Source organism: Acipenser ruthenus, chromosome 3 (assembly GCF_902713425.1).
Source record: "Acipenser ruthenus chromosome 3, fAciRut3.2 maternal haplotype, whole genome shotgun sequence".
NCBI lineage: Eukaryota > Metazoa > Chordata > Actinopteri > Acipenseriformes > Acipenseridae > Acipenser > Acipenser ruthenus.
In genome coordinates, this window is record NC_081191.1 from 56,650,152 (window position 1) to 56,666,723 (window position 16,572).

At 40.1% G+C, this 16,572-nt stretch overlaps 1 protein-coding gene across 1 annotated transcript; it reads left to right on the top strand.

Moving 5' to 3' along the window:
* The first annotated feature begins 7,753 nt into the window (after positions 1-7,753).
* On the top strand, positions 7,754-9,911 carry LOC117394330 (forkhead box protein Q1-like). The gene has a single exon (XM_033992471.3). The coding sequence runs from the start codon at positions 8,364-8,366 to the stop codon at positions 9,330-9,332; it is 969 nt and encodes a 322-aa protein (XP_033848362.1). The 5' UTR covers positions 7,754-8,363; the 3' UTR covers positions 9,333-9,911.
* Positions 9,912-16,572: the final 6,661 nt, after the last annotated feature.

Genomic DNA, 16,572 nt, shown 5'->3' on the forward strand with positions numbered 1-16,572 from the left:
CTGATTTTACAATGGCCCGACTTGCCTTAATTTTTGCCTGTAAACATACAGTTTTCATTGTCTCGTGGCACAGTTCCAAGACGAGCTATTTTTACCTTTGGAGTGTCCTCCTCGACATTGTTTTTGCATAACTTCCTCATTCCTAAGAAGTCACCAAAACCCTTAAGCAAGTGAAAGAAAGAAAAAATATATATACCTGCTACAGGTTCTCGTAGATACGGGGTTTGGGTTTGGGTTAGGGTTATATATATATATATCCATTTTTGGATCACAAAGTGTGTGACCAAGTTTTGGCTCTACAGTCCTGAACCATAAGGAAATAAGTTTTTTTTTTTTACCATTCCTGGCTGGTTGGCGTGAATTGATAGAGACAATTGTTTATATTATGGACATTTCTTATGGACATTATATTATGCACACTTACTCTGTGGAAACTGAAGCACTGCAGTGCATAAAATAGCTTTCTTTTGTTGTTTATATATATATATATATATATATATATATATATATATATATATATATATATATATATATTTATATATAGACGTGCTCAAATTTGTTGGTACCCTTACAGCTCATTGAAATAATGCTTCATTCCTCCTGAAAAGTGATGAAATTAAAAGCTATTTTATCATGTATACTTGCATGCCTTTGGTATGTCATAGAATAAAGCAAAGAAGCTGTGAAAAGAGATGAATTATTGCTTATTCTACAAAGATATTCTAAAATGGCCTGGACACATTTGTTGGTACCCCTTAGAAAAGATAATAAATAATTGGATTATAGTGATATTTCAAACTAATTAGTTTCTTTAATTAATATCACACATGTCTCCAATTTTGTAATCAGTCATTCAGCCTATTTAAATGGAGAAAAGTAGTCACTGTGCTGTTTGGTATCATTGTGTGCACCACACTGAACATGGACCAGAGAAAGCAAAGGCGAGAGTTGTCTGAGGAGATCAGAAAGAAAATCATAGACAAGCATGGTAAAGGTAAAGGCTACAAGACCATCTCCAAGCAGCTTGATGTTCCTGTGACAACAGTTGCAAATATTATTACGAAGTTTAAGGTCCATGGAACTATAGCCAACCTCCCTGGGTGCGGCTGCAAGAGGAAAATCAACCCCAGAGTGAACAGAAGGATAGTGCGAATGGTAGAAAAAGAACCAAGGATAACTGCCAAAGGGATACAAGCTGAACTCCAAGGTGAAGGTACGTCAGTTTCTGATCGCACCATCCGTCGCTTTTTGAGCGAAAGTGGGCTCCATGGAAGAAGACCCAGGAGGACTCCACTTTTGACAGACAAACATAAAAAAGCCAGACTGGAATTTGCTAAAATGCATATTGACAAGCCACAATCCTTCTGGGAGAATGTCCTTTGGACAGATGAGTCAAAACTGGAGCTTTTTGGCAAGTCACATCAGCTCTATGTTCACAGACGAAAAAATGAAGCTTTCAAAGAAAAGAACACCATACCTACAGTGAAACATGGAGGAGGCTCGGTTATGTTTTGGGGCTGCTTTGCTGCGCCTGGCACAGGGTGCCTTGAATCTGTGCAGGGCACAATGAAATCTCAAGACTATCAAGGCATTTTGGAGCGAAACGTACTGCCCAGTGTCAGAAAGCTCTGTCTCAGTCGCAGGTCATGGGTCCTCCCACAGGATAATGACCTAAAACACACAGCTAAAAGCACCCAAGAATGGATAAGAACAAAACATTGGACTATTCTGAAGTGGCCTTCTATGAGTCCTGATCTGAATCCTATCGAACATCTATGGAAAGAGCTGAAACTTGCAGTCTGAAGAAGGCACCCATCAAACCTGAGACAGCTGGAGCAGTTTGCTCAGGAAGAGTGGGCCAAACTACCTGTTAACAGGTGCAGAAGTCTCATTGAGAGCTACAGAAAACGTTTGATTGCAGTGATTGCCTCTAAAGGTTGTGCAACAAAATATTAGGTTAGCGGTCCCATCATTTTTGTCCATGCCATTTTCATTTGTTTTATTATTTATGGAATAAACAATGGTGGATGCCAATTACTTTTGTCAGTTTCCAGTTATTTCAGAGAAAATTCTGCATTCTTCGTTTTTTGTGGAGGGGTACCAACAAATTTGAGCACGTCTGTATATATATATATATATATATATATATATATATATATATATATATATATATATATATATATATATCCCTGCTACAGGTTCTAGTAAATAAGGGGTTTGGGTGACACAGTTTGGTGTTTTATATGTCTCCAAAACACAATTGTCAAGACCAGCAAAATAAACTTTTCCTGTGGCCTGTTGACAGTTAAAGTGACAAGGTGTATCTCTGTTTCTTGCAAAACACTTAATTTTTGACTTGGCATCTAGACTTCATGCCAGGAACTGGTACATCATCAGAATGTGGTATGTGTACAGTTTAATGCCAGAAAATGGTACACTGTCAATGCTGTGATTGACCACTGCACAAATCACTATGAACAAGACAAACTGCAGTTCACCAACAAAATCGTATATATATATATATATATATATATATATATATATATATATATATATATATATATATTTACAATTTTGGATAACCCAATTTTTTGCTCATCAGTTAAAGTCACATAAATTTGCTAAATTGTGAAAAAAATATATATTAAAAAGAACTTTAATGGCCAAACTCAGTACATCATACCCCTTTCAAATGGTTGTTTCCTTGTTTTCTGAGCTAATATTATTTGAGCATGCCGCAAATAATGGTTGCAGCACACGGTGTACCACGTTTTAATACCACAAAATAACACTACACCTGTAATTGTATGGACGGCCATCCGGGTCAAAAACCTGTTGTTTAGCACGCATTTCAAATATTTAGTACACTTACTGATTTGGACCAATCAGAATACATAAAACATACTAAAGTCAAATTAGAACACATACTAAATATTTGAAACACATACTAAATAACGTGTTATTTAGTACAAATTCTAATTTGACTTTAGTAGGTGCTGTAATTCAAATTATTACACGTACTAATTTGGCCAATCAGATCGCTGAAAATGAAATGAGGTAACCCCAGTGGTAACCCCACTGTAACTAATTTTAAACAAGTGTTGAAATAACTGACATTTAATCTAATATTAGCTATGGCAACTCAATATTTTAGTGTAAAACTGACATAATAGAAAATAAAAAAACAATGGTGTACGTTGTTAATACAAACTGAACGGTCAACACTGTCTCAAGAAGTCAGCAGCAAATCTATATTTGCACCGTAGAAGAAAATCTCTCGCCACCATGATTTGCAATTTTCCTTACTCTTGATTTTTAAAGCTTACAGTAGAGGGTCAATTATTCGAACTTTGATCAACCATACTGTCTGATCAATTCAACGCACCTGTAATCACGTGATGAATTACGAAAACAGCTACGAGATTTAGCTGCCAAAAAGCACCAGCAGACTGAGGCAAATACAGAATTATTCAGACCAGCAAAACCTTAGATGGAGCACTGTGTACTTGAAATTGTTGCAGTTAAGCAAATTAAAACAGTCACCTCGTTCTTGATTTTTCTTTTATTTCGTCAGTAAGGGCTGGAGATCCTGTCTATGTTATTGAGCAGCGAATAACTTGTATTTTATTCATTTCAATTGCACATTATTACAATGCCTTAACAGCAAGTATCAGAGTATAGAAACATATTACTGAATTTTTGAAGTTGAATGATTCCTAAAGTTATGTAATGTATCAAAGTTGTGCTAATTGCATTATTTGATGTTTTCTAAAATTTGGTATATGGTACATTTAATAACAGTATTTCATTATGATTTCCATTACACGAGAGTAGATGTTAAATCTTCATGCTAATTTGAACTCGGCTCTCGCAAAGATAAGCACCAACTAAGACGTAGCTTTACAGTAAACTAATGTGATCCATATGTGTCTCCATCCATTTACGTTTCCTTCCATATGATGATGTAGATATCCTTCTGTCTGGTGTTAATGGCTGAAGTGTAATGCTGGCTCCAGGGATCAGCTTATTTTGCCTCCCTGGCGCATCAGCACACACAACGGCTGCGATGCTGGCTCTGGGGATCAACCACAGTGCGGCCTCCCCAGCGCATCAGCATGACAACCATCTGGATTGAGCTAAGTAGAGTACATCTCTGGGGTCTTCAAGTGGGCACCTTCCATCGTCAGTGTTTCGTCGACTAGCCCACGACACCTCAAGAGGGCTCGACGGTGATTCTGGCCTCCCAGCATCACCCCCCTCCGTCCCCCACTCAACTCAGCCCAGCTTACTTACCTGTACATCAGCGTTTCTTTCTTTCTATTGTGCTTGAGATCCCCAGCCAGAATCTTTCCGTCTCAACCACAGCCAGTTGCTGCTCCTCTCTGCTGCTTCAGATAAGTTCTTCACTGTGCGACGCAACTCTTGGCCACTGAATCCGACGTCTCTGAGAAACCGGGTTGTAGAGTGTGCCACAAATCCTCGACAACCCACTTCCACTGGATAAACCCGGACTCTCCGTCCTCGCTGTTCCGCTTCAGTGACTAGTTGAGCATACCGCAGTTTCTTCCTCTCATACGCCTCATCTACAGCATCCTCCCATGGCACTGTTAACTCTACCAGGTGAACAAGGCGTGCTGATCCAGACCACAAGACAATATCTGGTCGAAGGTTAGTGGTGGCAATCTCAGGTGGAAAAATAAGCCATTGACCAACATCTGCCAGCATTTTCCAGTCTCTAGCAGCTTCCAGTTGTCCTGGGCGAGGATTGGTTTTCACACCTTTTCTTGGTGGTTGCTCTCCTGGGCGGAGGAATGTTGTCTTTTGTGTGTAATGTTTTGATGGAACAGGTGGCAACTTATTGGTCATGTTACGCTTGTCTTCCAATGCTAAGGCCAAACATCTCAGCACCTGGTCATGGCGCCAAGTAAACCGTCCTTGGCTAAGAGCCACCTTACATCCTGTCAAAATGTGCCTTAATGTTGCAGGTGATGAACACAAAGAACATGAGGGATCCTCTCCTACCCAGAGGTTTAGGTTCTGTGGTGATGGGAGAACATCATATGTTGACCTGATGAGGAAACTGATCCTGCTCTGTTCCATTGACCATAGGTCTTGCCAGCCAATCTTGCATTGTTCCACACTCTCCCATCTCATCCATTCTCCCTGCTTGGCCTGGGAAATGGCCTTTATACACCTCATCCTCTCCTCCTGCTTTTGCACCTCTTTGAGCTGGGGCTGCCTTGTGCCATGTAGGAGAAGCTGAACTGAGACCAAGACCCCCTTTTCCATGCTGAACTTGCCCCATGATATCACCAATTTGAAGGACAGCCTTTGCCGCCCACTTTCTTCCAGTTTTCAACACAGGTGCTGCCTCCCTTACGCATTTGTCGCGTGACTCTATTAATGTAATTTCCAGTCTGACCTTGGCGCACTTAAACTCCTCGGTTAGAGTGGAGACTGGTAGCTGCAGTATTCCTTTACCATAAAGTCCCACTCTGCTGAGGCAGCGTGGAACTCCCAACCATTTCCTGATGTATGAACTGATTAAAGCTTCCAGCTTCTCTACTGTTGTCAAAGAAACCTCGTACACAGTCCACCTCGGCAGTAGACCAAACTGAAAGCACCAGAGTTTTAGTTTGCCTGGTAGAGCGCAGCTGTCTATGCTCTTCAACCCTTCCACTGCTTGTTGTCTAACTTCTCCCACACAAACTGTGTCCTTTAGATCCCCGTCGTACCGTCTCCCAAGACTCTTCACTTGGTGTTAAACGTTTTACTGAATTGCATTAATCTAATGATTTGTAAAGCTTTGCAATTGTGTATGCTTAATGTGATAGAATAGGTTACTAGCTAGGCTATATATCATCAGTAGGTACTTGTGTACTAAATGCTTGTGTATGTTAACTTTATTCCATACATTATTAAAGGTACAGTAATTGTTATTAATACCTGTTCGATTATCCATACAAATTGATTATGCTAACTAGTATGGTCCCAATTAGTTCGGATAATTGACTCTCTACTGTATTTCCTTTCAAATTAAAAACATTTAATCCCGAAGGTGATTGGCTACTCTTGTAATTACGCAGCATGTTTGTAAAATGACCAGCCACTACGTAGAAAATGCGTAGTTAATTTACAATTATTTAGATCATGTAGTTTTTTTTGTTTTGTTTTGTTTTTAATGTATTCTGATTGGTCCAAATCAATACATGTAAAATATTTGAAATGCATACTAAATAATGCGTTTTTGACCCGGATGGCCTTCCATAAATAGGAAGTAACTTGCACCTTATTGGAGACAACACGTCTTTGTAAACTTCACTCTGACTCAATTGTGTCCTTGTTTGTGATTATGTTACTGACAAGTAGATAAGGGAGCTTATAGCACAGTTTGTATAACCTGACAAACAGTAACGCCAGGTGAGATCTAAAACCATTAAAGAATGGATGCTAGCACTAGATTCGTCGTCATTTGTAAAGACTGGGGTCCATATTAATTAAAGGGAACTGACCTGTGCATGGTATGGAATGTGGGAACAAAACTACAGTTGTCAGATATTTCATGGGCATGCCTTCAAATGCTTGACTAAATAGATAATAAATAGTTGAAATATTGTTTATTTTATTTATATTTAGTATAATAATAATTATTGTTAATACGATATCATACAATGCAGTTCCTAAAAAGCGACGTTTTTATTTTAGGATGAAATTCACCCAGCCTGTGCGTTCTTTCTGACTGTACATCAGGTATAGGCTAATGGCCTCCTGTACTTTGTGTTCAAAGAGGTATTTAAAATAAGAGAAAATCGAACAGATTTTGCAAAAGGCCTATATGTGGTTGCCCATAGCCTTTTGATATCACTTAAGTGTGTGTGAGTGGGAAATGTTCTTATTTCCTATACAACCGTCGGTTAGAGATGGAAGTGACTAGTGGAGATTAAGACGCATTTACTTTGTTATGTAAAAACTGGCTATGAATTCGTCAGTTCATGTTTGCTTTTGTATTCTTGTCTGGTTAACAGCAGAAAACGAATTTATTTATTTGGAAAGTGTACGATAAACACACACCATATTACAGCATTGTTGCACGGCGGAGGGCGGTTCTATATTATAGCCTATTGTATATATATATATATATATATACACACACACACTGTAATACTACACTTATTAGCGATAGTTTAAACGGTTGGTGTTAAAACACAGAGACAAATACTAATGGTTAAAAAGAAATCAGTATTACCACGGTGTATTACAATACGTTACCTGTTCCAAAATGTCAACTGTTTGAAAAAGGATACATTAATTATATTGTATCAGCGACGCATTGGTATTGGTAAGCTAAAGCAGATCTATCCAATTAGATTGTATTGCCAATAATCATTTAAAAACAATTAGGTATGTAGGTATTACTGCAGTGCAGTAACGAAGTCAAGTAAAAAACTACATGCAATGTACTTTTTACCAATCGATTCTACAAAACACAATGGTAAAGTCCATTTTTTATAACACATTTATTTGAATATTGTAGCAACACCTCGTCGAAAACATATTGCAAAAAAAATATGTAATATATTAATTAGTCATGTGTTTTGCATAGGCTTACGATGCAGGACTGTTAACAAATAAACTTTTGATTTGCAAGCAAGCAAGCGTGTGAACCACATTTAAAAGTAATGAGTCACTGTCTAGAAATCCAGAAGAGCAAAATAAACAGACCACCTCGAAAACATTAAAACTGCTTTGTTGCTATACATCACTGGGTGTTGCAGAATGTTATATTATTTTTTTAAGTGCGCCTGGTTAACGTACGCCACCTGGTTGTATTTAATGAAACAGGCTACAGGTGTATGGGGAAGGAGGGATCGCAGCAAGTAGGCTACAAAAAAAAAACTTTCAAATTACAGAGTCGTCACTAACAGTTGGCATTTAGCATTTTCTAAGTGTGTTTGTATTGGTTAGCTTTCCAATTGCTTCAATTGATTTGTTAATAATAATCAGAGTTGAATAGTTTAACCCCGCCCCTTGTGTCTGTGTGTAAATGGGCTGGCTCTCGGGAGTGATAAGAACCCAGCTGCCGAAGTCTCAGGAGACAGAGAGGGGATTGGTCCCTTAACAGTAATGACTTGGGTGCCTTAAAATACAAAGAACTGTTTTTAACTGAAAGCGAACTCCGCTTTTGTTGGTGCATTGACGAAGTTGGCTAATTGTTGTATTATAGTTTCTAAAACTGCTGACAACAGCTATACCGACAAAGAGAATATTATCTGCTATTTGTGTTTTTTGCAGCTGAAACTGACAACTGAAACGCTGACATCCCAGTATTCGGAAACTGATACAGTTACAAGAGAGACAAAAAAATGAAACTGGAAGTTTTCTACAGGAGCAGCACTGAGGAGAAGCCCTTGGAGGTGGGCAGCGATGTTGAGGCCAGTATCCCGTCTCCGCTTTCCGGCGAAGAAGAGCTAGGTTCAGATGGGGACTGCGTAGCAAATAGCCCTGCACCTGTTAACGCGGCCGCTGATGGAAAGGGCAAGCCCTACACCAGGAGACCCAAACCACCATATTCTTACATCGCACTGATCGCCATGGCAATTAGAGACTCTACAACTGGACGTCTCACTCTGGCTGAGATCAATGAGTACCTGATGAAAAAATTCCCTTTTTTCAGAGGAAGTTATACCGGTTGGAGGAACTCGGTACGCCATAACCTGTCTCTGAACGACTGCTTTCTGAAAGTGCTTCGGGACCCTTCCAGACCATGGGGCAAGGACAACTACTGGATGCTGAACCCAAACAGCGAGTACACCTTTGCCGATGGGGTATTCCGGCGCAGGAGGAAGCGAATCAACAAAAAAACTGCGAAAGACCCGGAGGATTTAGATCATCCTGTCAATGAGGAGCTACCCAGTTCCATCGCCACTGCCTCAGTTGTTAAAGATGAGAGAGCAGCGATCAAGTTTTCAAGCTCCTTTGCTATTGATAGCATCCTGAGCAGACCATTCAAAAGAAAAGAAGACATGCAGCCTGAGCCTTGCAGTGGTAGAGTGTTGTGGCCTAATAGCACCCCCTTGATGCCTTATCTTGTGTCATATCCACCTGCTGCTCACATTCAGCCGGTGTTTCCAATCAACACCAGTGCCTCGCATTTGCTGCAGGCGTACAGGTGTGGCTTATCAGACCTCATTGGAGCAGACCATCTTTTTAACTATTTGGTAACAGACGGCTTGCCCAACTCCGAGGTTTACCCTGCCATCCGAATGCCGACTGCTGTGCGAGCGCCAACCAGCAGTTGCCACTCGTTCAAAATTGACTCTTTGCTTGGATGACTGGGACGGAGGAGAAAAAAGAAGCATTTTTCCTGAGCACTTTCTTAAAGACTATACTGTACTGTGTTTGATAACTAAATGCATCTCACTGCATTGACTTGCTTGACAATCAGTCGCTTGAAACTGAGAGCGTAACATATATATATTTTTTTTTTGTATTTTGTTGTTGCTTGACAACCAGCAGTTTTTCTGGTCACTACAAATTAACTATGAAACAAATTCAGGGCATTTATAATAAGTTATAGTTTAACACACGTTTCTGCTGCAAACGATGGCATGATTGTGCCAAAATGTAGAAAAATCAGTTTTCTTTGGTTTGTTTTTATTATTAATGTTATATTATTTGTTTTATTGCAAACAATGTTTTTATTATTATTATTATTATTATTTTATTAAATGACGGGCTGCAGCGTTTTGTGGTTTAAGTAAAGGCTGACGTTTATTAGTGACAAAGCTCGAATCGAGCTATAGAGTTGTACACAATTTCTACCACTGCCAATGTAATCCAGACGATTATTGTGTATTTTCTTTAAAATTATGCATGAGCGTTATTTTTTAATAAAATATATTACTAAACAAGTAGTGTGTGTCATGCAGTAATTTGATTATTAATTCAGAGTCAATTGTATACCGTATTGTCAAGTAGGTCTCACTTCAATTAAAATATTTGACTTGCGTGAGAAATAATACAAAGATTTTCATACACGTTGAAAGAAAGATATCAGGTTACACAAGTAGACAATCCTAGATTACATTTCTGAGGCGAGTCATTTGGCAAAGCTTGACTAAATATTTTGGCAGGGACTTTGTTTTTAATACCAATGGTTTTTTGTGACTTCATGAATTCCAAATTTACATTAATTGTATCACTTAGAAAATGAATTGCCAATTAAGGAATCAAACAGCTCAGCAAGCAACCACGTATCTGTTTGTGCGTCGTAGGAAGTTCAAAACATTCTCCTAGTCACTTCCAAAACACTCAGTGCACGTTCAGCACACATTTATATTGCTTTTTCTACACTGTATTGTATTCCCTGTGTGCGTGTGAGTGTGTGTGTGTGTGTGTGTGTGTGTGTATATATATATATATATATATATATATGTGTATGTATATATATATGTATGTATATATATGTATGTATATATATGTATATATATATATATATATATATATATATATGTATGTATATGTATATATATGTATATATATATATATATATATATATATATATATATATATATATATATAATCTCTCTGCACCATTGATTAATCAAACTAGTTTTGCATTCAGTTATGGTTTTACATTTGTATTTTCCCCGAAGCTTTTCTCAGCCAAAGCTAACTTAATTAAGCCAGGTACTGATTACATCTTGAAAAACAAAAACGTGATAATTATGTTTAGTAGATATACAAACGTATATCTAAATATGGAGCTGAAATATTTTCTTCTACAAAATATGTAGTTTCATAAAATAAGAAAAGAAACATTTATCAATGTATTCATCTACGTAATTTCCATTTTCAAAAAAAAACAAAAAAACTTTATAATGCTTTAATCTGTATTAGCTTCCCAACAAAGCAGAACAATACAATTAAATAAAACAGAAATGAGCAACAATAACTAGGCCTATTAAAAAAAAAAAAACACCTAGAGACAGCAGTGACTCCAGCCAAGTTAAAAGAAAGGAACCAGCCATATGTAAAGACATCATATACAAAAATAGACAAGTTATGTAAAGATATATGAATAGGTAAATATTGTAAAAATGGCTTTTAAACGAGACACAATTGTGGGAAAAAAAGTTTGACAATCTGGCTCGTCCCTTTATTCTAACTTGGCTGTTCTTGTTTAGTTTTTTACATGTCAAGTGTTCTGCACAGATGAAGTGTAAGCCACAAACATTACTATGCTTACTAATAAACAAAACCACCACATATAAATAATTTCTTTCTTTCTTAGCAGACGCCCTTATCCAGGGCGACTTACAAGATATCACATTATTTTTACATACAATTACCCATTTATACAGTCGGATTTTTACTGGAGCAATCTAGGTAAAGTACCTTGCTCAAGGGTACAGCAGCAGTGTCCCCACCGGGGATTGAACCCACAACCCTCCGATCAAGAGTCCAGAGCCCTAACCACTACTCCACACTGCTGCCCTATAACAATACGAAGAAGAAGAATTATATTCTAGTGAGGATTTCTGGTGTGACATAAATCAAAGACACGCTACCTAGAGCGATTTATCAACCATAAACCTGACACAATTGCATCCTTTTATGTACAGTTTAGTTAAATATTATTTGTAGATTTGGCAGAATATAAAATAAAATTAATACTGTTATGAACGTTAGTTAAGAGCACAGCATTGTTTTAAAATTACACTCTAGGGGCCCTATTTGGCAAATAAGTGAGTAGCCGCTATCGCTAGGGCAAAAATGATTGTTTCAAAGCGAGGAGATAGCGCACGAAAACGTGATTTAGAAGTCGGGTCTCATGAGCGGGCTAACTCACATGAAATAGCGAATCAGGCGCCCAACCAATCAAAGAATAGTGGTGGTGCCACCTGCGAATTAGACTGGATAAACAAGTCATGAGCTGAGCAAAGATAGTTTGCATAAACATTTGTGATGTAGTTGTTTGCATCACAGATCACACACTACTTGCACGTTGACAGAATAGGTCCCCTTAAGATTTACACAGAAGTGCCTATTCTGTGTTGGTGCGCTTACCTTAGTGCTACAGGCAAACAGTGTGCTCTCCGCATGTCTCCTTCCAGGGCAGCCTGAAGCAGTTGGCAGATGTCAGTGACTGTTTGTCTGTAGAGGCGAAATTGCTGCATACATTGTGCGTCAGACAGGGTCAGAAAAGACAGATGACTTCTAAATATTTGGGGACGTCTCTTCCACTGTTTGTCTGGCCACGTAGAAATTATTTCTTTCTTTCTTTCTTTCTTTCTTTCTTTCTTTCTTTCTTTCTTTCTTTCTTTCTTTCTTAGCAGACGCCCTTATCCAGGACGAACTACAATTGTTACAAAATCACAGTACAAAGTATCACATTATAAAATATCACATTAATCCAGTGTGCATTCCATATTTGTTTTATTTCTCTTTTTTCTCTCTCTCTCTTTTCTCTGCCTGCTTCCGTGGTAGTTTCATAAGAACATAAAAAAGTTTACAAACGAGAGGAGGCCATTCAGCCCATCTTGCTCGTTTGGTTGTTAGTAGCTTATTGATCCCAGAATCTCATCACTGCAGCTTCTTGAAGGATCCCAGGGTGTCAGCTTCAACAACATTACTGGGGAGTTGGTTCCAGACCCTCACAATTCTCTGTGTAAAAAAGTGCCTCCTATTTTCTGTTCTGAATGCCCCTTTATCTAATCTCCATTTGTGACCCCTGGTCCTTGTTTCTTTTTTCAGGTCAAAGAAGTCCCCTGGGTTGACATTGTCTTTACCTTTTAGGATTTTGAATGTTTGAATCAGATCACAGCGTAGTCTTCTTTGTTCAAGACTGAATAGATTCAGTTCTTTTAGCCTGTCTACATACAACATGCCTTTTAAACCCGGGATAATTCTGGTTGCTCTTCTTTGCACTCTTTCTAGAGCAGCAATATCCTTTTTGTAACGAGGTGACCAGAACTGAACACAATATTCTAGGTGAGGTCTTACTAATGCATTGTAGAGTTTTAACATTACTTCTCTTGATTTAAATTCAACACTTCTCACAATATATCCAAGCATCTTGTTAGCCTTTTTTATAGCTTCCCCACATTGTCTAGATGAAGACATTTCTGAGTCAACATAAACTCAGAAATGTCTATTGGTATCTATTGTGGACCATGTAATTTGCACAGTTTAGACCTGGTTTTCACATGTTTACTGAAACGCAAACGCTAACGTTGTTAATTGTTTGCTAAATCGCTACATTTGTATTTAAATGAGGACATTCCCCAAGTTTAGGCCATGTCAAGCGCTGACACTAACTTGCCGAGTGGGCACAAAAACACGTGTTCTATATCACAAACAGACTTTGCTCACACGTGCGCCTGATTCTGGTGCGCTAAAGTGTTTTGCGATTTGCCTTAGGGGTTTGCGAAAGTTGCTAAATAGGCCCTGGATGTTTAAACCCCCGAGTGTTTTCAGCGTCCTACACCGGGAACTCCTACACAAGGCATTCCCTGTTACTGTAAAATACAGTAAAAAAAAAAAAAAAGAAAGAAAAATAACACACACACACACACACACACACAACAACCACCAAAACTTACAGATGATACATTCACTTGTGGCTTATCCCAGCGATGTATAGGTTGTTCAAATTGGATATTAAGTAGGCAGTTTATAGATTACTTTAACATGCTTTTAATTTGTTTGATACATGTGATCATATGATCATTCAAGAACCAACAGGTGTGCGTTTACCACACTGGATTAGTTATACCTCGCTGAACCTGAATACCTTTGTTCCATTAGACACTACAACGACTGACTAGAATGCTAATGTTTCAATAGAAAAATAATCATTTATATAAGAAACAAAATAACGTAAATACTTCAAATGGACCGATTACACGCGTTTCCGTGATGACACATAGAGATGATAGAGCAAACTATATCTGATACAGCAAGGGTTCCCTCTGATGTCGATTAAATTATTTATTAAGTACCAGTGTGTCTGATTATCTATTGCTTTCCAAACCAGCTTGTTGAACTACTTTTCTGGGCGTACCCTTCACACACGCTCTTTTAAAGTTACGTATGATTTGAACTGAAAGCACACAAACTATCAACATTCCGTGGCATCCCTTGTGTAAACACTACCAAAAACCAATACAACTAAAGGATTAACGGCGGGGCGGGGCGGGACGGGACGGGGCGTGAGGGAGGGGGGGGGGGGGGGCGGTGTTGTAGAGAGACATTAAAGTACGTATTTTGACCTGCAGAAAACCTGTGCACTGTACTACAGGCATAGACTATATTGAACCACATTTCCTCTTGATTTTATGGTAAAACCTTATTTAGTTTTATTTCTAAACACTGGTGCATATATACTGAACAGCAAAAGCTATAATACGTAAAACCCAAGAATTAAAATAAATGGATGATTCATGTTGGTAAAACCATAACAGCGTGCTGCTTTAGTCTATCATATGACATCAAATATACTGTAATTCGTGGACAGATGAAATTTTGGCTTAAAGTGGTAGAAATCACAAAAGTGATTACCAGTTGAAATTAACTCTTTCAAACACAGTTTTTTAACTTGTAAACTATGTTGTGTTTCTGAAAGGAGAATCCACCCACTAATCACATAAGCCAGGGGTTCCCAAACTTTTTTACCCAAGGCCCACCTGTTCAGCTGCATGAGTTACTTTGGCCCACTATTAGCACTCCTTGGGAAAATGTCAAATTAAAAACATTTTATATGTTTAAACCTGTAACATTATAAATAAACCTAATCTAAACTGCCCTTTACTCATTTGAATAAATATTGTGAAAGATGGAAATCACATAGAATATGCACTGAGTGAAAATAAAAACAAATTGAAACACTTTAATTTTGAATGCTGAACTGTCATGCACGAAAAATAGAAATGCGCACAATACAGAGGGAAATGAGAGCCTTGCAGAAGTTACTTTTTTCGCCACTACTCTGTGCAACCAGACAACTTGCAAAGTCACATTCAGTTGTCTGCAACACCCCTCCCCCTGCCAAAAAAAAAATCGCCCGCTTAACCAAAAGAAAACGACCTCTCGCTTTATATCCCGCCTACAGGTAGGCAGTCTGTTAGCTTTGATTTATGAATTTCTGCTTTGATTGGCAGTCCACCAATACTCCCTTGCTACACTTTATTTTTCTACAGTTACAGCTGATGCCGGCTCCTGCTTTTCACTATTAATAGAAAAAAAATATTCAGAATGTCATTGCTCCCGCGGCCCACCCGGGACTGTGTTGTGGCCCACCTTTGGGCCAAATGGCCCAGGTCCTGGAGCTCCTGTCTCGACAGGCATCTGCAGCTCCAGCCACAACCCCAGCTCCAACCCTGCCCCAAGTACCGTACCCTCCCTCACCCAGGGGAGATCAGGGTACGGAGGATACACTCTCGATAGCGCCCTCCTGGGACAGAGCCTCCTTCTCCTCCGGCATGGATGTAGGAAGGGAGCTCGAACCCCCTGCCAAGGCGGATCCTAGCTTCGAGGTGGCCTCGGAAGCCAGTGCTCCACCAATGTCGGACTTGACATCAGCGCTGACGGGGCGCGCTGCAGCATGTCTGCAGGTCCCCTGGACACCAGCGGCAGAGCCACGCCGGTCCATTTTTCGGACATAGGCAATAGCCCCTTGCTCTCAAAAGTTCCCGACCTTCCCGGACTTCATGGAGGAGGTCCGCTTCTCCTGGGATCGTCCGGCCTCAGCTCCAAGCGTGCTGAAGCAGGCCGCACAGCTTGCCTCCTTGGAAGATGCGGTTTCCCCCGGTAGACTCCACCATCGTAGCCTTGGTCAAGGCCCCACTGGTGGGAGGCTTAGCCAGAGACCTGGTGTGTCTGAACCCGCACCTTAAACAGGCGTACTCAGTGTTGGCACAGGTAACCCACTTGGCGAACACGTGGGTATACTGACAACCTATATGGACAGTGTCCTGCATGAAGCCCCACTCCCTGAGCCGGTGGCCACCAAACTATGCCTCCTGTCTAGCACGCTGCTACATATAACCGGCCTTCAAGGGCAAGCTCTTGGCCGGAGCCTGGCTAGCCTAGTGGTGGCTCATAGACAGCTGTGACTGTCATAAGCCAGAGTTCCTGACACGGATAAGGCCACACTGCTAGACGCGCCTATATCCCCAGGACATACCATTGGCCGTGGAGGAGATCTTGCACCTGCGTCCCGGCAGGTGTCTGTGTTGCTCCCTCCCCACGCTCCCACCTGGGGCAGGTCGAACTGCAGTTCCCACGGTTCCGCTTGGTGACCTAAGGCATTGCCTATATGGCACACCAGCAGTGAACAACCGGCCCCTCCTAACAAACAGGGGAAACGCAGGTCGTGGCCAGTCCACGAAGCAACATCCCAGGAGGCGGTTTCAGGGCCACCACCCTAGGCAGCTGCCCCAGACCGACCCGCCACAACCCCAGCAGGGCCCCTGAAGGCTTGCGGCCTCAGACCCCCTTCTCGGGCACACCAGCTGCATTATTTGCGCGCTTGCACCTCGGACACCTGGATGCTCGCCACCGTGCACAACG